This window comes from Epinephelus fuscoguttatus, linkage group LG3, assembly GCF_011397635.1.
Source record: "Epinephelus fuscoguttatus linkage group LG3, E.fuscoguttatus.final_Chr_v1".
In the NCBI taxonomy this organism is placed as follows: domain Eukaryota; kingdom Metazoa; phylum Chordata; class Actinopteri; order Perciformes; family Serranidae; genus Epinephelus; species Epinephelus fuscoguttatus.
This window is the reverse complement of record NC_064754.1, coordinates 30,650,721-30,672,044: the sequence shown is the minus strand read 5'-3', so window position 1 is coordinate 30,672,044 and position 21,324 is coordinate 30,650,721. Positions and strand designations below refer to the sequence as shown.

The 21,324-nt window shown below is 41.9% G+C and overlaps 2 protein-coding genes across 3 annotated transcripts; one reads left to right on the top strand and one right to left on the bottom strand.

The window, feature by feature from the left end:
* Positions 1-3,267: 3,267 nt before the first annotated feature.
* On the bottom strand, positions 3,268-9,572 carry r3hcc1l (R3H domain and coiled-coil containing 1-like). Its single transcript, XM_049572248.1, has 7 exons — positions 9,371-9,572; positions 8,464-8,956; positions 8,069-8,256; positions 7,815-7,885; positions 6,879-6,974; positions 6,623-6,763; positions 3,268-5,785 (listed from the first exon to the last, which is right to left on the bottom strand). Exons 2-7 carry the CDS (start codon positions 8,932-8,934, stop codon positions 5,733-5,735), a joined length of 1,020 nt encoding a protein of 339 aa, XP_049428205.1. The 5' UTR covers positions 8,935-8,956; positions 9,371-9,572; the 3' UTR covers positions 3,268-5,732.
* Positions 9,573-9,755: 183 nt separating this feature from the next.
* On the top strand, positions 9,756-19,885 carry crtac1a (cartilage acidic protein 1a). Of its 2 annotated transcripts, none has more exons than XM_049572249.1 (14): positions 9,756-9,911; positions 13,726-13,934; positions 14,027-14,223; positions 14,322-14,458; positions 14,604-14,760; positions 15,368-15,502; positions 16,231-16,367; positions 16,448-16,584; positions 16,720-16,802; positions 16,993-17,093; positions 17,200-17,368; positions 19,116-19,261; positions 19,509-19,548; positions 19,647-19,885. In XM_049572249.1, exons 2-14 carry the CDS (start codon positions 13,735-13,737, stop codon positions 19,652-19,654), a joined length of 1,647 nt encoding a protein of 548 aa, XP_049428206.1. In that variant the 5' UTR covers positions 9,756-9,911; positions 13,726-13,734; the 3' UTR covers positions 19,655-19,885. The 2 variants fall into 2 exon arrangements, with proteins under 2 accessions (XP_049428206.1, XP_049428207.1); XM_049572250.1 differs by lacking the exon at positions 9,756-9,911 and adding an exon at positions 12,629-12,666.
* Positions 19,886-21,324: the final 1,439 nt, after the last annotated feature.

The window sequence follows — 21,324 nt, the reverse complement described above, 5'->3', positions numbered from 1 at the left end:
GGCTATACTTTTAAAACGTCACCTACTTCTGCCTTATTTTCCCCCCTTTATGAGTTGGAGTATAATTTTCACTTTCTATAGGTGAAAGGACAAAATCAAGAGCAATACAAAGTACAAACAGAAAGTGATAGACATTTTGCAGATTTTGAGACTGGCTGCAGTGGGAGAATGCTGATGTTGACTGTTAATGCTTTCTCTAAGGTGATGACTAACTATCCTTTACCTGTGGACATAAAAAATAACTCATACTCCATTGTAATGTGCCAACACATCCCTGAACACATCATATCATGTCCAGCATCTTTTATTATCATAGGCCTACATATTAATCAACTGACAACCCCCAGAGCTGAAAAATGAGGCCAGCGCAAAATTGCTAAAAATAGTAGTTCCTCTAATGACCCCTTAAGGTTGGCTCGAAAACTTCACAGCAGCCTGGTACAAAAATAGTTTTGGTCTGTACGATTGTACATGGGCTGAATTTTTAAATATCTCACGTGTTTAAATTCATACAAGTACAGTCACCTTGGGTCACTTCTGGCTCCAAAAACCCAAGACGACCAAAATGTCAAACTTGAGTCCACAAACCAATGGATGACATCATGGTGGCTACGTACATTATTCAATACAGTCTATAGTATGAACCCACAAGCCCCATGATTAAAGCAGGATTTGTGTTTAGGAGCTGCCTCTGAAGCCACTGCAGCTACGAGTGACAGTTAGGCTATGTGATGATGCTAAATGCTAAATACTGTTTCGCATTTAGCTTACATGCTATGCTGTTGTAGCTGAAGCACAAAGGGAGACGAGTGACAAAAGCTGTGTTTGGAATTGTATACTAACTTATTGTCTGCATATTCAATCTGTACGTACTGCCTACTAATTGTACAATTAAGTATTCCATTACTAACAGACTGTACACACTGAAATATAAAATAACTACACTCAGCAGTTCTCGCATGTCCGAAAATGTCGCAGCTAATTTCCCAAGCAGCTGTTGCTTGGATAAACTGACCACATTTTGGGAATCTAAATAGTTAATTTTCTCACCTGAAAAATAAAAACTTAAAAACTTACACCCTCCATTCCAAATGTGCTCCTGGCTTTGAAGCCATTCTCACTGTGGCCAAACAACGGAATTACAATTTCCAGATCCGTCCTGTGATGCCATGTGGCCCAAAAATACTTTCCCCCAAAGGGTTAGGGTTTGGTTCATGTTTATGTAACCAGTGGACTCACATGACGTCTGCGTTGTGTTGATATGAAGAGGTCCAGACTGTGGATATCTTTGGAGGCGATCTGCGTTTATTCCTGACAGCAAGTGGCAAAAACAAAATCCTCCATCAAACACAACCAAACAAACTCAAACCCCTCTCCCACGGAAAACAACAGCAAAAAGGGCAGCCGTGTTACATTTATTACTGCTGTATAATTGACCCTGTTTTATTTAGGTAGGAAGAAACATATCTATCAGGCAACAGTCTTTAGCACAACACCAGTCGCTTCCAAGCAGCAACCCCCAGGGCTGAAAAATGAACTTTTATATAACTCGCCCATATACATTTAATGAAGTCTTAAAGTTCATTCATTAATTTTTCCATTACCGCTTATCCTGTTAGGGGTCATGGGGAGGCTGGAGCCTATCCCAGCTGACACTGGGCGAGAGGCGGGGTACACCCTGGACAGGTCACCAGACTATCACAGGGCTGACACACAGAGACAGACAACCATTCACACTCACATTCACACCTACGGGCAATTTAGTCACCAGATAACCTGCATGTCTTTGGACTATGGGAGGAAGCTGGAGTACCCAGAGAAAACCCACGCTGACATGGGGAGAACACGCAAAGTCCACACAGAGGGGCTCCCCCACCCCAGGTTTGAACCAGGAGCCCTCTTGCTGTGAGGCGACAATGCTAACCACTGCAACACTGTGCCGCCAACTTAAAGCAATTAAGGATGGTGGCTTTGAGTGACAGGTTGTCTGCCACAGACTGTGTCAAATCCACCACTTGCTTCTCCACAGCTTCAACCTCTCGCCCAAATGTGGGCACCTCTGGCTCCAAAACATCCAGATCGTATTGGCTGAAGTGCCGAACTTGAGGCTTCAAAACGGGAGTCCACAAACCCATGAGTGATGTCACGGTGGCTATGTCCATTATTTTTAGTCTGTGGCCACTGTGCAGTCTGAAGTGACAATGCATTGCATTGTGGGGCACTGGAGTATGCTCAGTAAGCTTACGTCTCGTACTTTAAAATTCCTGCCATTTCCCACGTACACAAAATCCACATATTATTAAGTGTGAACACATTACATTTTTGATTACATTGATACCATACTACATAAGTATGCTGGTATATGATTTTGAACACCAAATCAGTAATGTCCATTATATAGCAATATAAGTTAGCTAACATTAGCCACCATAAGCTACTCATTACAAATCCAGTGAGGCTGTATCAGCAAAGTTTTAAAAAGCCTTTGAGTGTGCTGAATTTAGGAACAGTGCGTTTTACTGCTTATGAATGCAACTTTTCTTTTTTATGGGAAAGACTGTAATTTTTTCTCTTAAATCAAGTGTGCATTATTATCAGACTGCAACACGCCTACATGTCTTTGTAAGTAGATAAATGTAATAATAATACTGTTACTGCTCAGGTGGTGATCAGTCAATTTGAGCATCATTAGTAGCAAAGCTTTGTATTTTAAGAAGGGAGCAGGGTGATGTAAGGTGTATTTGCTGACAGTGTTTGGTGCTGGAAAACTCATCACCCTACACCACCAGAGTCCTTTATTGTGGTGGGACATTAGATTAGTCCTTCATTTGGACCATGCCTCACAATTAATTTGCTCCATGACACGCAGCGCGTCTGGGGCAGAGCTGGCACTCGGAACCACCACTTGCTCAGTAGTGGTTTGTGTTTATGTAGTTAATCTAATGATTGTGTGTGAAGCACGCAGCAGGCCGCTGTGCTCTGCGGTGCATCACCTCCTCGTGAAGCCACAGCAAAGCATGAGATTATAGGCAGGGCTCAGATCTCACACGATGATGGTAAAGAGCAGCTACAATCTGTATTTGCAGTTCAGCAGCAAGACCAACAGAACACAGGGAGGTCCACTTCTGTTCTGGCAAACTCACTATGAAAATTTGTCCACATTTGGTTTCGTTCCACGCTGGAAATCACGTAAGTCGACTGCGCAAGAGAAAGTCACATGTGCACCTGCTGAGACGTCGGCAGTTTAAAAAAAAGCATAACCAGAGATAAGAAGAAAAGGGTTTAATAAATCACAACATGAACACCAGAAAGAGTGATGACAAATCAACATTAAATACATCTTGTATCTACTGTTTTGACTTCAGAAGAGAATTTGGTGATCAGACATCAGCAGGTTAAATAAATGACAGTATGAGTGAGTCACACTAAACCATTAATAACTCAATGTCATAGAAGTAGTAAAAATCAAAATAAAAAAATACTTTCATCTTGTTAGCATATTTACCTTTATAATGTTCCTGAAAACGTTAACAAACGTTACATCACATTTTGTAATACCTTCCCTATTGAATAAAACAGTATTTCTCTCACTAGTTAATATTCCCTGCTTCATGTCCGGCCTAAAACACCTGAAACACATGCTGTAAAACTCATATTCATCAGCCTCAACAATGTATTTGATGTGCTGACTATAAATAATTCCATCACTCCTACTGTAAATACATCTTTGGAAACAAGGAAACTTTGGAAAGAGATTAATACCTGCAGAGATGTATTTGAATAGTGTGAATATTAACTTATCACGCTCACTGTGAACCACTGATTTAAAAAGAGATGAAAAAAGCAGAACATGTAATGGTGCCTCATCTGAGGCTGCAGCACTTTAATTAGCCCACCATGAGCCACGTGGCACTGTGTCTCTGTCGCCTTCAGGCAATGATCTGAACTGTTACACAAACGGGGCTCCTCACAGCTGTAATGAACTGCACTGAAGCATGGATATGCTGTGCTGGTAGAGTCGAATTTGACACACATACTCTAATGATCACATTGTCTAACATTTATGCACTCAGCACTCTGTTGCACCACATATCCACTGACAGGTAGCAGCGAGTGAGGCCATAAGTTAACAGCAAATTGTATTTTGAAGATATGAGTTGATTTAATTTGTGGTATAACAAGTGGCAAATGTGCAGCTTTCTCCAGGCAGGAGAATAAGACTTAATTATTGGCTGAGGAGGTGAAGGAGACGCAGAGTCACATGGTTTGTGGTTGGCTGGGTGAAGCCTCAGAAGAGGCAGCTGCCTCCAGCTGTAACTAAAGTCTCCTGAGCCTGGATGTGTGTATGTGTTTCAGGAAGCTGACCAGGAATTAAGCAAACAGTCTTTCTCTCTAGTTGAAAAGTCGGAAATATCGACTTTCCAGGAACATAGAAAAAAAAGAAAAGTTGAGGAACATTCAAGAACATTTCCGAACTTCCTCAACTAATACATTGTGTAATACTTCAGCTGGAGTGGAGACATGTCACCAAACTAGACTTGCAGCTGAACTTCCATTGATCAAAAAGTTAGTTCACAAAAATACAATATCTGCTCATGAGTATCACTCACATTTACTGACCTTAGATCTGTTGCTGTGCAGAGTCCATACTACTTATTATTCAGGACGTAGTTTTCAAATATACTAGCACCAGATACAATGTTATTCACAATGTTTTGAAAAGGTAAATCTGTTTTAGCCTCAAAAGAATGTTTCGTCAATATAAGATGGATACATTAGCCTACACACCATTGAGGTAGGACTCCTCGAGAGTTTCAGTGTTCACAATAACACTTTTTCTCCCAACAAACCCCCAAAATGCGTATTTCTTACTGGCTAACAAGCTACCTGTCAACTACAAGCTTATTCAGCTAAAGTTTGTTCCTTAGATTGAATAACCATATTATCCTCATCATAATCATCATCATTAGTCCCATTTGAACAAGACTTCTCTTGTTGAAAATGTGTACAGACGAGCACACAACACAAAACACAGACAGAATAGCCATGAAGCTAGACAAGAACAACAGCACCAGCTTTTTTTAGAGGCTTTTCACTTCTCAGAAAATGTTTAATAGACGAGCTAATGGGATCTCAACAATGTCTTCACATAGGGTTTAATGATGTACTGAATCAGCGTGAGTGAGTTATATTTTATATATATATAAATATATATATATATATATATATATATATATATAAATATATATATATGTGTTACGGGACATATCACAAAAAAAACTTTGCTTCCCTCACATAAACACGTGGATTTCCTTGGGTCAGATTTAAAAGCATAAAAAATTCATATAAAAACAAACACGAAGCATTAGATGTATTTAGTTGGGTTCGACAAACGGTTAGACTCAGTGCTTCACGACTGTGGTTACTGTGGTACAGGTGAGTCTGTTGTGTTAGCTCGGCCATGGCACAGAGGCAACATGGACAGACTATGAAGATAAGGGTGGGAGATCAACAGCAGGACAATCTCATCTGATGTAACTCTGCAGGCAAAAAGAAGGACTGTGGCAGAAAGAAGGAGAAATGGTTGGAATCCACTTCTGGGAAGTGTGGTGGAAGGAAGGAGTGGCCATTTGACAAAAACAGAGCAGGAGAGGAAATGGAGAAGACTTTAGCCTCTGCTGAATCAAGGATTCTAAAAAAAATACAAAATAAAACAGTAGCTTTCTGTTTAGTCACTTCCCCTCCCAAGCATCCTCCTTCTGTTTGGCTGCCAGCCGCTTTTGTTCTGAAAGATAAATAACGGAGACATGGTTCAAAATATCAATCAGTGAAAGCCCTTATCTAAACAAGACTTAGGTGATTTGAAGCCCTAAATTTGTATCACTGTCTCCGCCACATGCAGGGAAGGGAACAGCTGAGGCACACTGAAGAGCCGGATGTAAATTTATCTCTGGATACAACCGTATGTGGCGTCCATTCCAAGGACACAATGTTCAGCACATGATGCACGTCTGCACTGACAGTTACTGAGCGTGTTGTGACCTTAAATAAACAGCACAGCAGTGCGCCCATGCTGAGAACAAAAGAGGCTTTTTTTAGTTTTCTATACTCAAGGCTCTGACTTCCTGACTGGCTCTTCAGTGGACAGCCATTTGTGGTTTTCTGTGCCTATATACTTAGGTTCCATCTGTGAAGGGAAATGGCTGCTGCGCTGATTATAGACCTATTATGATCTGCACAGCAGTGAACGGAGAGCAACTTCTCTTGGTATCAACTTGCGGCTGCACAGCTCCCACTTGTGGTGGAAACCTTGTGATGCAAAGACTAGGACAGTCAGCTAAGGACTGTTATGTGATTTAATATTTGTTTACTTATTCAGGGATTCAGGGTTGACTGGGAGCCAATGTTCTCTTAATGACACCCTGCTTGACAAACGCACATCTTAAACCCATTATTGCAGTTTGCAACAGCCCACCAAGAGTGAGGATCTGCAGTATTTCAGCCATCTGCTCCCTAGTAGAGAGAACTGGCCTTCAAAAGAAAGTGTACTGCTGACCACAGAACATCTTCAAATAAAGAAGATGTAAATCCAAAACTGAACATAGCAATCTCTGTTACATACCTCTCGCCTCCTGGAGCTTCTTCCTTTCTGCCTCGCGCTGCTCTTTTGTCAGGTTGCTCTTCACACCGAGGGCACCGATCACAAGCTTGCGAGCCAGTGCCGCACTCGTCTGAGGTCTCTCTTTAGCAGGCAGGAGGTAGTCTGAGGATGGGAAGAGAGAAAAATGAGGGAGAAATATAATATTAGTCTCTAAATATGTGAGCTACAGAGGGCAAACTGAGAAGGAACTGGAAAGGCACACAGCTAGGTTTTGTACCTGAGCAGCTACGAGCTTTGGCCTTAGTGGCAGAGGAGGATTTGGAGAGTGGTCGCAGCTTCATCAGTGGATGTCTGGATCTTAAAGCTTCACGAGCTGAAAATGGAAAAGGAACGAATTACAGGTTATTTTATTTATTTTGAGACAGTTGATGCCACATCCACACTAATGTTTTAAGCCCCATTTAAGAAATAATCGCTGTCTATACTGACACGCCTGAAAATGCGCATCACATGACCATTAACTACAGTGGCTGTGTGTGTGCAGATGTAAACAGGAAGCTACTATGGAGATGACAAAAAGTAAGACCAGAGATATCTTTGTTTGGACCAACAACGAGTTGGAACAGTTACTGAAATTACCACATCATAAGTATAAATCGGTCAAGGTAGCCGTAAACAGACTGTGGATAGAATGTGGATATACACATTGTGACTGACAAGACCCAACTGGGAAAACATGTGTCTGTGTCATTGCTTTCAAAAGCCTCCCATTCCATCTGTCCAGACTTAAATGCAACCGTGGGGTTTTCAAAATAAAAAAGGGGTTCCCTGGCATTTTCAAAGGTCTCCAATTGAGGGGTTCTAAATCACCAGAGTAGTGTGGACATAAGGCATAAATGAAGCAGTTATTATGCTTTTTAAAAACAAAATTCCGTAGCCTGAAAAGCACATTTGTTAGACAACATCAAAAGAAGATTCAAACATGTTTCATCTTATAACTTACAATAACATAACAGCTCAGCAATTAAGCCCTATTTTATGTTAATTATGTTGAGTTTTCCTATCAGGGTCTACTCATGTCCACTGATCCCCTTTAAACAGTTTTCCTAAAATTGTGATAGGACAAAGTGTCACATCAATATTTCCAGCAGAGCATAATGTTATGTATTCTTTACCTTCAAACACTTCTTATGTTACCCAGTGCTTCACTAACCTGCAATGGGGCTTGAAAAGAGGCCCAGGGCGTGTTTGTCATCAATCCATTTAATGTCAAAGCCTCTCTGTCTGAAAGACACAGTGAGTAATACAGAAACTGTTATAAAAGCCAAAGTAAGATAAAACCGATACTTCTGAGTCTTGAAGCTCTCAAATGCAACACATAAACCAGGGATGCCATTCACTGAGATTTCATTATAGGATTGTTTATCTTAAAATGCAGTGAGGAAAAGAAACCCAAATTATACATACTGGTAGCACTGAAATAACTTGAGAAGGTCCTCCGTCTTAAACTCGACAGGGAAGTCGTAGATCTCTACAATGTGAGCAAGTTCATCCTCCGTGAGGTCGATGTCGTCATCGTCATCTCGGTCCATGTTGTAGTAATTAAACCTGGGCTCCTGGATTGACTCCTTCTTTTTACCCTCCTTCACAGCCAACTGGAGAAGAAGTGAGGAGAGAGAGCAGATAAGAACAGGTGGGAGAAGAGGGAAATTTGTGAGTGTCAAGTGTGAGATGAGAACACCTGTTAGACTGCATATGTTTTAGCTAGATGTTCAAATAAACTTGCAAATGAGTGTGTGTAAATTTTGAGGAAGGTTTTTCCAGTTATTACTTTTTTTGTATCACCCAGCCCAAAGTCTCACCTCTTCAAGTAGGTGCGGATCCAGACAATCTCCATCATCATTGAACAAGGTGTCCCAACTGTCCTCCTCCTCTTCCTGAGCGGCTGTTTCTTCCAGCCGTGAGGTAACATCTGCCTCCACATCGGCTGAGTCTGGCTGCCCATTAACCTGCATATCTGTGTCTTGTAACCGCTCTTCCTTTACATCAGGATCACCATTCTGTGTCTCTCCTCCATCCTCTCCTCCAACAGGAGCCTCCTTATCCCCTGCTCCAGCCTTGCTCTTCTTGTTCTTGGCGTTTTTTCTTGCCTTGTCTGTGTAGCGAGGTCTGGGTCTCGGTTTAGCTTCTCCCTGAGTCTGAGGTTTGTCTTTGGAGCCTTGAAGTCGTTGCTTGGGGACGTACAGAGCCTGACTTGGTTTCTTTGACTGGGAGGGAGGTGCTGGTGTTGGCTGGGTGGGAGCACAGTTGTCTTTTGTCTGATCCGACTCCATTGTTAAACTATATTACAGCTACCTGGATCACAGAGGAAATGAAACAGAGGGAAAGGCAATGCAGTGAACATACTAAACGTGAAAATAACGTTAGTATATCAAATCTTGCAAAACGATTAACAGATATCCGAGCGAGTCTTGATGGGCTTAATACTGTTTGTTTTGTTTTTTCTAACTTCTTGAACTAGTTGATTCCTCCGTGAGAAGAGTCTATAAATCTGACTAGTTTCAATGACCACTACATTGCTGTTAGCTAGTTAGCTTACCAATTTAGCTAACGTAACTTCCACTCGCTGAGGTTGTGACACTTGTTTATTGAGGTCACAAACATTAAGTTAATATCAGCATTCATTAAAATATAATTCTTGCTATTCATTTTCATTTAAAACATTTCTAAACAGAATTATATGTGATAATTGTTGCACTTTCGACTTACCCGTGTTCGGTTTGTTTGGCTACAGATTTTCGTCGCGCTGCTGACGCAGGCGTAGGGCAACACAAAGCATTCTGGGAGATAGTGTTCTTGCTTTGCGCTGCAGCTTGACTACACTAGAGCGCGCGCACGTTTGTAAACAGTCCAATTTGTTTTTCAACCGAATATTTATTGTCTTTTTCGGTCAGGATTTCACACCCGGTGGAAATTATTATCGTGCTGTCGCTTGAATGTGTTGTTTCTGTGCCGTCGCAGTAATGCATTTATGTAGCGGCGCCTACAAACAGAGTAGACTTCCGCCTCTCGCACACACGCGCACAGAAGCGCAGGTCAGCCATTGGTCAACATTCTGATTAGGCGCACAGTTGTTCGCTGATTGGCCAATCGTCCATACGTTACACAAGCCGTTTCGTAAATTTTAAAAGCTGAAGTTGTGTAAGGTGGAGAGTCTTTGCCAAATGATTTAACAACAGCGCTCAGTGCTTTTTCATCAGTGCAACGAAGTCACATCACCTCTGCCTCTGTACCCTGATTGAGCTGGCAGGTAAGATGGATTTTCAAGTAACTAAATTCCTGCACGCTACTCTGCACAAACTGGATTGAATAGAAACAGGCATCAGTGCTGCAAGATAATATCGTGCACCTTTTTTTATTGACAACAATTTACCAAGAAATTATCAGTAATGCAGAAAGTGTCACTAATAACTTAGCATTAATAAATTTGTATGCAAATACTAATGCAGATGCAAAACTGACGATTTTATGGAGGATATGCATGCATCTAGAGGCGATTAATTTTCAAATGTAGGATTACTTTCTTGAAATGGGAAAACCATAATGGTGTTCACTGGTGGATTTGCAGAGAAACACCTCACACTTAAATGTACCTTCTTTTGAGGCTTTCTACTAATTTTAATTGTGTTTGGAGACTCTAACCTACTCCTCCAAATTTTAGTTTTGTGTGCTTTGATTGTAACTTTTAATCATTTTAGATAATTGTGGCTGTTTAATACTTTGACGTGTAAATACATTACTCATGCACAGTACCATACTTAGAAAGGAATAGCTTAATAGATACCATGGTGCAGAAGGCAGGAATACCAGGTTTTTCAGGGTGTTTAGAGCATACTAGCATGATCTGGCACCAGATTCAGGCAGCGAAGATTAACAAAAGGGACCTACACGTAGTATTTTTAGATCTTGCAAATGCATTTGGTTCAGTTCCGCACAGCCTCATTTGGAGTGCGTTTGACTACTTCAGAGTGCCACAGGTAGTTGTTAACTTAGTGAAAGCATACTTTCAGGATATTAGGTTGTGTCTAAGTACAGCAGGTTTCACAACAGGTTGGCAGAGGCTAGAAATAGGCATCATGGCAGGGTGTACAATTTCTCCGTTAGCATTTACTATGGCAATGGAAGTAATCATCAGGGCTTCTAAGTGGGTGGTAGGTGGGGAGAGATGGCAGAATGGGTTGCATCTTCCACCAGTTAGGGCTTACATGGATGACATGACACTGGTGACCACAACAATGCCATGTACAAAGAGGCTACTAGAGAAGGTAAATAAGAACCTCAAGTGGGCCAGCATGAAAATCAAGCCTAGTAAATCTAGAAGCATCTCGATATGTAGAGGGAAATTAAGTGATAGGAAGTTTGTCATAGATGGCGAGGACATCCCAACAATTAGGGAAAAGTCAGTAAAGAGCTTAGGTAGGTTGTACAATGTAGAGTTGAATGATAAGGAACAGGTGGTGAAATTTAGAAAAGATGTGGCTGAAGGATTGGATAGAATAGATAAATCAGAACTTCCAGGAAAGTTGAAGTTGTGGTGTTTGCAATTTGGGCTATATCCTAGGTTAATATGGCCACTGTCAATTTATGAAATTACAATAACTGTTGTGGAGAGAATTGAAAGGTTGGTTAGCTCCTACATTAGGAAGTGGTTGGGCGCTCCTAGATGCCTAAATAGTGTTGCATTGTATGGAAAAGGGATACTTCAGCTGCCAGTAACTAGTTTAACAGAGGAATTTAAATGTACCAAGGTCAGGACAGAGCTCTTGTTAGCTGGGAGTAAGGATGTGGTAGTTAGGAGTGGTTCCAAATCCAACCAAGGGAGGAAGTGGAACCCAAGATCGGCAGTTCAGGAGGCAGAGGCAGCTCTTAGACATGCAGAGATTGTAGGTAATGTTCAGTTTGGCCGGGGAGGCCTGGGGCTCAGGTAAACCGGTATGGAATACAGCAGGCCTCAAAGATAAAAGAAAGCTGGTTGTAGAACAGATACGCAGACAGGAAGAGATAGTAAGGGGTGCAAAGGTAGTGGCCCAGGCTAAACAGGGACAGTGGTTGAATTGGGAAAGTGTAGAGAAGAGGAAGCTTAGTTGGAGGGACCTGTGGAGTATGGAGGAGAATCGTATTAGATTCCTGATAGGGGCTACATACGATGTCTTACCAACCCCCCAGAACCTAAAACTGTGGGTAAATGAGGACCCGTCATGCCCATTGTGTTCACGTACCGCAACTTTAAAGCATATTTTGTCAGGTTGCAAAGTTAGCTTGTCACAAGGCCGATATACATGGCGACATAATCAGGTGTTGAAATGTTTAGCTGCAGGCATCGAAGGGAAACGAAGACAGGTGAATTCAAGGTGTTAAGGATAGGAGTTTAGTAATTCAGTTTGTCCGTGAGGGAGAGAAATACAGAAGGGATAAGTTAGTGAGGAGGCAAAGGGTGTGGCCGCCTAGAAGGTGCTTGTGATTGGGAAATGCAAGTAGATTTAGGGGGAAAGCTTGTTGTTCCTCAGGAAATAGTCTGTACCAGGCAGAGGCCTGACTTAGTGTTGTGGTCAGTGAGTCAACAGATAGTTTATTTCATCGAGCTGACAGTTCCTTGGGAAGACTCAGTGGAAGAAGCATATGAAAGAAAAAAGCTTAGATATGCAGACTTAGGAGCAGAAGCTGAGCAGCGAGGATGGAAGACTAGGATTTGTCCAGTGGAAGTGGGGTGTAGGGGATTCATAGCAAGATCAACTGTCTCACTCCTGGGGGAACTCGGAGTGGGGACAGAGTTTGAGGAAGACAGTGAGGGAAATGTCAGATGAAGCAATTAAATGCAGCCAGTTTATCTATTACAGAAGAAATAATGTCAGCTGGGCCAGCAGGGGAACTACTAAGCAGGGCACATAACTCCTTGAGATCAGGTGGAGAGATCCACTTCCTGTCAGGAGAAATCCAGGAAGAGGAAGTATTTAAGTGTGGGAGTGGCCTATTGGAATCCATTTTGTTTGAGGCCATGCGGCAAGGTGAGTGTGCTTGCTGATCCTGTAAGTCCAGTTAGCTCCTTTAACTTTAGCTTATATTGTAGTTATGCTATGTAGTGTGTGAAATAGAGTATGGTGAATGTGACAGGAAAGCTAGTATCAGCATTGCTTCTGCCTGGAGCTCGCATGTATGGAGCCTGGGTTTGGTTGAAGATGGCAGTGCTGTTTGGGCTGAGCCATGTGTATGTAAGGAGGAAATCCAGGAAGAGGAAGGTTATTTAAGTGTGGGAGTGGCCTATCGGAATCCATTTTGTTTGAGACCATGCTGTAAAGTGAGTGTGTTTGCTGATCCTGTGAGTTCATTTATCTCCTTTAACTTTAGCTTACATTGTAGTTATGCTATGTAGCGTGTGAAATAGAGTATGGTGAATGTGCTAGTAAAGGTAGTATCAGCATTGCTTCTGCCTGGAGCTCGCATAAACGGAGCCTGGGTTTGGTTGAAGGTGGCAGTGCTGTTCTGTTTGGGCTGAGATCACTGTCTAGCCTCCTGGAGGTGTCATTGTTGTGAGGGCTCGTCTTGGGGAGGTAGACTGTACAGCCTAACCCGGCGGGGGAGTGTGATAGCCTAACAAGGCTTCCCTCCCTGGGTCTACCTCCTCTGTGGTAATATAGGTAAGGTAAAGGAGGTTGTTCGGTTAGTGTGGGGAGCAGTGAGACCTGGCATTAGGGGAGTGTCTCTGGGACGCCAGAGATCACTGTCTAGCCTCCTGGAGGTGTCGTGGGACCAACTAGACGAAACACCGGTGAAAGGAGGTTCCCACCCGATGACCCCAAAGACATGTTAGTTATCACTGCTCATTGGTCTGTATAGTTAAGCCTTGCCATAATAGTTTGTCGTAGGGCTTAGGAGGTTATTCACTGAGTGCTGATCCCTTTTTATTTATTTATTTATTTACTTATTTATTTATTTATTTTTTTTAGAGCACAAACTTCTTGTGTTTATTTGAATACAGTGTATTTGCTGCTTTATCCAAAAGACTCGTGCATCATCTGCATCATGACTTGAAGTGCATAACCCAATCCTGCTCTGTGTTCCACCAGGCAGTAGTGATGTGGGGTTCAGGCATGTTGGTGCTCCTCCTTTTCGGACTTTGGTATGAGTCCCACGCCCAGAACTCTCAGCCTATGTTTCAGGTGGTAACGCAGACGATGCTTCCTCCTGACCGTCTGCACAATCCCACACAACTCAACTATGGAATGGCTGTAACAGACGTGGATGGTGATGGCGACCTGGAAGTGGTTGTGGCAGGGTGAGTGTTTGGAATGTTTAGCTGTTTCGTATGTTTATTACTATGCATAGCAATGTGCTAAACAAATGTATGTGATTTTTTTTTTTCTTCAGGTACGATGGGCCCAACCTGGTGCTGAAGTACAATCAAACTCTAAACAGACTGGTAAACATTGCAATTGATGACAGCACCTCTCCATACAACGCCCTGAGGGACCCAGCAGGAAATGCTATTGGAGTTACTGCCTGTGATGTGGATGGAGATGGACGTGAGGAGATCTACTTCCTCAACACAAACAATGCCTACTCTGGTAAATGGTGTATTCTTATGATATGTCCTCAACCTTTTTTAACTCCAGCAAATAAGTTCAAGTAACTGAATGATTTTTTCCTCTTATTTTTAATGCAGGACAGGCAACTTACTCAGACAAGATGTTCAAGTTTCGGAACGGCCGCTTTGAAGATCTTCTGGGGGACGCGGTCAATGTTCATCGTGGGGTCGCTAATCAAATAGCAGGACGTTCCGTAGCATGTGTTGACAGAAAGGTCAGTAAACCCACTTCATAAACCTACGTATTAAGACCCACAGTTTCATCTGTTCCCCCTTTTTTTTCTGATGTTTTCTTAATGATTCACAAGTCTTTCCAACAAATAAAAGTGTCCTCACTCTTTTGCACATATTGCTCTGCAGGGGACAGGCCGGTACTCGATCTATGTGGCCAACTACGCTAAGGCCAACATCGGTCCCCACGCTCTCTTAGAAATGGATGAGGCTGCAAGTGATGTCATGAAGGGCATCATCACTCTGTCTGACGTGGCTGCCGAGGCTGGGGTGAACAAGCTCACAGGTTGGGAATAAGGGGTTATCTCTGGGTCTAAAAAGTGAAGTGAACGCTCAAGTGCCTTAAACCTGCATTATTTCTAATGGCCAGCAGAGGGCGACTCCAGTGGTTCCAAAAACAATAAAAAGTCAATTATAGAAGTCTATGAGAAAATAATTCTGCCTCCTGTATTACCTCAGTTAACATTCTCCCAATGAGTTTACAGTCTCATACGCTGGTTTCAGATCTTCAATACAGAATGACGATCATTTTGTAAATGATGGTCCCATTTAGAGTAAGACAGGCGATAAAGCAGGGTATCCTTCAGGGTGTGGCTACCTTGTAAATGACAAGTCGCCACTACTGCATTGTCCTTGGGCTCTCAGTCAGATCCACCCCTCACTCCTTCACAGCTCCTCCGTCTCATCCAAATATGGTCACTGCAGGCTCCAAAAAAACAAAATGGCAGCAGCCAAAATGCCAAAGTCATGGCTTCAGAACAGTAGTTCTCAAACCATTGGGTGACACGGTGGCTACATCCACTTCTTTTATACAGTCTATGGTCAGAAGTCAGATTTGGAGACAGGAAGTCTGCTAAATAAGCTGAAGCATTCATGGTTTGCTTGTTGTGCAGGTGGACGTGGTGTGGTGGTCGGACCAATCCTGAGCACGTCGAGGTCAGACGTGTTCTGCGACAACGAGAACGGACCCAATTTCCTCTTCAAAAATAATGGAGATGGGACTTTTGTTGATATGGCCAGACAGGCAGGTGAGTGTGAAACTGAGGGGGAAGAAGCAGAGCATCAGGAGTTGATATACTTTCACTTCAATGTTGTCTTTGAATACAGATTTTAGTTCTTGAATCAATTATATATCGTTCAGTTTTTGTAGTTTTAGTTTTGCACCAAAAGTTCTACTTCGAGCCCTGTTAAGGCTACCAGTGTGTGTAGGTTGGGAGTATCAGTCTGCTAGTTACTTGTCTCAATAACAATTCAGTGGATTGCGATTAAAATCATTTTGTTTTTGACAGATTAAACAATATAATTGCAGAACTGATGACATCATCCTTAACTGTACTTTGAGTTCAATGCTAATTCGCAAATATCAGCATGCTAACATGCTAAACTAAGATGTTGAGCAGGGTAAACAGTGTACCTGCTAAACATCAGTATGTTAGCATGTGGGTGGTTGGTTCAAAGCACTGCTGCTGTGTTCAAGTACAACCTTAACAGAGTAACCAACATGGCTGGAGACTTTTATTTCTTGTTTTAAGTTTTTGATTTAATGAAACCAGAGAGGTAAGTTTAAATATTGAGGTTATAACACTAAGAATATAGTCTACTCAGGGTTTCTAAAAATGCATTGTCTGATACAACCACTAGGAGTCACCAGTGTGCGGAAATTTTAAATTCTACACATTTAACAACAATCCACATTCAAATACAGTATGTTATTTTTCCAGCACTAAGGCTTTCATCATTGTGTCAACTTCCTAAGGTGTGGAGGACCGGTACCAGCATGGCAGAGGAGTAGCACTGGCAGACTTTAATGGTGATGGAAAGACAGACATCATCTACGGCAACTGGAACGGCCCACACAGACTTTTCCTGCAGGGCAGCGACTCTAAATTCCGGGTAAGGCGGGGGAAAGGGACGGTGGAAGAAAGATGAAGTGAGTTTGATAAAGCAATACTTGACAGTGTTCCCTTGTGCAGGATATAGCCAGTGGAGGATTTGCAGCTCCCTCACCTATTCGCACAGTCATTGCTGCTGACTTTGACAACGACAAAGAGCTGGAGGTGTTTTTTAACAACATTGCTTACAAAAGCAATGCGTCCAACAAGCTGTTCAGGTAACATTTTAATTGTTAAGTTTACCCAAAGTCTAATAAGACGCATCAAACACATAAAAAACTAGCAGTAAAACACATGCTGGGTAATTGTTTACATTATAAGCTATTTTTAGATGCTTGTGTGTTTGTTTGCAGGGTGGTAAGGAGAGCTGATGCAGACCCTTTGATCCAGGAGCTGAATGTGGGAGACGCTGCTGAGCCGCAGGGGCGAGGAACAGGTCAGCTCGACCTCAGAACAGAGGACATTCATCCAATTTCTTCTCAAAATATTATAACCCGAAGTGAATATGTGACACCTCTGCTGTTCTCTGTTTGGATGAGATTTACAGAGACACAGCTGTCAGGTAAACAGCACAGTGAAGCTAATATGTAGGTCACTGCAGTAAAAGCGCTGTTTGTTTTGGACAGGTGGCACCGTGACAGATTTGGATGGGGACGGACAGCTGGACCTGCTGCTGGCGCATGGAGAGAGTGCCCGGCAGCCAATCTCTGTCTTCAAGGTCACACAGGTGTGTATGTGTATTTGTGTGTGTCTCTGTCTGTGTCCTGTGTTTGTGTGTGTATTTATTTATAGCAACTAAAAGAGTCACAACCTGAACTGTCAAACCTCATCAGGGCTCCTCCAACAACTGGCTGCGGGTCATCCCGCGCACACAGTTTGGCTCTTTTGCTCGGGGAGCCAAGGTGACAGCCTTCACCAGGCGGAGTGGAGCACACACACGCATCATCGATGGAGGCTCGGGGTACCTGTGTGAGATGGAACCGGTTGCACACTTTGGATTAGGTGACTTCTTTTTACACTTAATGATAAAGTTACAAATAATCCACAGACATCAAAACTCCAACGTGTATATCTTAGTTATATTTATTGCATGTATTAAACTCAGTCTACACAGAGGTTTCATTATTACAGGCTGATTTAAAGGAATATTTCAAAATTTTGAGAAATACGCAAATCATTTTTTGTTTTCTCACTTAGAGGTACAGATGAAGATAGATATTACATCATCTGAGATAGGTTTATTTTAGCATAAAGACCAGGGCAGGTAAAAAATTGTAGCCTGAGTCCAAAGTTCAAAAATGCACCCACCTGAACCCCTAAATGCGCACTAGTTAAATGTTTTGTTTGCAACATTCAGAGCATCAATATAGCAGCAGACCACTATATGCTATATAAAGACATAGTGGAGTAATGAAGACCTTAGCAGAGAATGAAGTCACACTACTTCTGTGTGTGTTTTGTAATCCAAGTTCCTCTGTGGTTTGTTATGGTAAGCTGATCCAGCCACTCGTGCATGATAGTGCATGTGTATGTCCCACTGGCTTGCTCATCGTTGCCGCTTTGCACTGTGCCCCAAACATCGGTTCCCCCCTGGTTAACACAGTTAGGTCTGTCAGCACTGTTGATGATATTAAGCACTGTTTATGGAGTTAGCACCGTTAGCTGCTAGCTGCTGGCTCAGCCACCTCCGTGTTGAGAACCGTGTCCAAAAAAGCATTCGCTCTGAATTTGCCCTTTTTTGCCCTTTCCCTTTAACGTGTATTTAGCTTGTTCCTACAGTATGCTAGTGGAAACAACAGTATGTGGTTTTACTGGGACTTGTTGCTGCAATTTCTTGATGAAGACATTGTCCATTGCCCTAGCATTCTGTGCTAATCATCTGGCAAACTCAAGATGCCCAAAATTCAAAAAGATATCACAAACTGCTGAAAAAAAAGTTTTTACGCTTGGGGGACTGGGAAAGTTTGGTGCATATAAAAGGTAAATGTGTCTTAGTGCAAAGGAAACCGATTCAGAGAATAACTCATGTCGTAACATCACCATCATTGCAGAGCCCACTGTAAGCTCTATTCATTGTCTCGGGATGGCTTTTAACATTCTTATGTTTAATAATAATAATAATAATAATAATAACAATAATAATAATAATAAATTTTATTTGAAGGCGCCTTTCTTGGCACTCAAGGACACCGTACAGATACACAAAATGACATTAAAAAGACATTTAAAAAAAAAAACAACATTAAAAAACACACACACACACACACACAGCTGTAATATTAGTTGTCCCGTGTGCTCTTTGTTATTATACATCCACTGACTGGTGTCTGTTTTGATAACGTCAACTTGTTGCACCCTGTCACTCTGTAGTGGCACGACACCTGGCTGGAGAAGTGGTGCCACAGACTGATTATCTTGATAAGCCAACTCCTTACATTCACGTAGAAAAGCAAATAAATTCACATTTGATTTTGCTGACTTTTGGAAAAGTCTGTTAAAATTTGCATTACAGTTGAATGGAAACCTGACTACAGTAGGCATGTTTCACACCCGCTGTTTTATCCACTCTTCATGCTAAGTTAAGCTAATGGCCTCCTGGCTCTAGCTTCAAGCTAATGTACAGACATCTATTGCACATGTAACTCCTAGCAAAGGAGTAAATATTTTTTCAAAAGCGATATAACTTTGCCAAAGGGTTATTTTTCCTCCTGTGTAATGATGTGATTTTCTTTCTTCCCATGACTCCCAGGAAACGATGAGGTGACGGTACTAGAGGTCTCCTGGCCCGATGGCAGCTCCACCACTCGAACCCTTCAGCCTGGTGAAATGAACTCAGTGGTGGAAGTAGCCTATCCCAGAGCAGGGGAAGCATCGCTGCTTGCCAATGACACACAGGTACGCAGAACGGATCCACGACATGAATTATGAACACGGGTAATGTTCCAGTCAGTGTGATAGTGGCCTTAAACTTAACTTGTTAGAAACGGACTGTGGTGATTTCAAAAGTTTTTAAGTTCAACTGGAAGCAGTTCTGCAACTAAATGATAAAGGAAGACACCAAAATCCTTTTTTTGTCTGCAAAATCTAAATGAATCAACATTAATGTTGAAAACCAATGACTTTCTGTCTTCTTTTTGTTCAGTGTGGTGAAGGCTTTACTGTCAAGAATGGCCGCTGTGCAGGTAAGAATGAAAAACAATTAAATCTGTTTTTTTCTTTTAAGTGCTTCACAGATAAATAAAACTATTTGTTTTAATTTCCCTTTTTGTTGTTTTTACAGGTCTGTGAGGACAATCATATCAAATGCAATAAAAATTGCTTTGGAAAATGCAATGTTACAGAAAACATGGTTTAAAAAGACTTTCCTTTTCCTCTGCACTTTAAGACAGCAGCCTTGTTTTCCTTACTCTAGGAGTAGCTCTAACATTTTGTTATTTTTCTCTTTAGCTGTTTCCTGCTAGCTCATTGTTATTTTTTATGTGACATGGCAAACTCCCTTAATAAACTGATACAAATCAATATGGTCAGAATATCATTTCAAAGGTACAAAAAAAATCATATGTATTCAGTGCGTTGTGATGCTCTCCATCTCCATCTCCATTTACATCCATCTGAAAATAAACTAGTGAGAACAAGATGTGAGGTCAGACTGACACAGACCAGCTGGAAGAATCACATAGCCTTCTGTACAGCTATTCTTCAGCTTGCACCTCTCCTCTGCCTTTTTCTCATCTTCCTTCCACGTTTAACCATACTGTGCTGTCAATCTGATGTCTGCCTTTTCTTGTTTCCCCCCACCATTTTTTCTTGTTCTCTCCTCTGTCCCTACATTCACGCAGTGTTGGCTCCATTTTACGATGGCATCCGCTCCACCTCTGTCTCTACGTTTGAAGCCTCCTGTTGTAACTCAGTTTTGCTACAGTTTGTCATGGTGCTCTCTACACTGGCAGGTCTCAGGGGTTGGTAGTCTCAAGGGTAACAACAGTATAGTAAGACAGCCTGCATCGAGCATTTGCTGAAAGACTTGACTTCCTGTGACGTGCAGTAACATTCAGTCTGTTTTATCAGAATGCATCCTGAGCATCCTGTCGTCTGTTTGCTCTGTTGAGCTGGGTGCATGCAGCAGTCCCTTCGGGTTGTGAATGAAGACTGGGTCAATATCATGCTCTTTACCCAGCTGAGAGTGCTGCAGTGTTGTATATGCATGCAAACATGAGGGACCTTTCCTGACCAAAGCTTGTCTGGACATCAAATTTGCAAGTTTTTTAATCTGACATTTATTGTCTGATGTTTTTAGTGCATGCAAAGAATTAAAATCATTATGATTAATATTTATTGCTGGCCTTTTCCACAGACTTGTCACAGTGGGGAAAAGTACGAGTGCTACTAAATGGAATGTCCTGGAGTTAGGACAGATGGCCAGCATGCACAATACCAGGACCCTCAAAGTGAAGGAGCTAAATGGAATTTAGCCATTGTTCATTTTATTGTCCGCACATGCTTTTCCTACTGTGACAAATCAAAATATCTTCAGTAAGAAAGGGCTTTGGTGCATAAAATACATATCCTTGCACCTATTTTCCAGTTAGTAACTTTAAGTAAATTTCAAAATATTAAAACGTATCCACATAGTCAATGGTTTAAATGAAATCCAGTCCAGCCGATTGATGAAAGGGGATCTGAAACATAAAACAAGCCGTGAGAAAGCACTCTGTATGTATCAAACTCAGGAGTAGCTGCTTGACAACATTAAAGCAGCCGTGATTGATTTTTCTTTTTAAATTCTGTGGCCACTTGGGGGCAGCAGAACAAGCACAATATTGACATATTATCACCTGACACAATTGTTGCATATTTACACATCCAGCAGTAACAAAGCAACATTGTTTATTCAGTCATGTTTCTGTTCACCTGATGAATAAAAGTCCAATCTTTACTATGCTTTTGGCTCTACTATA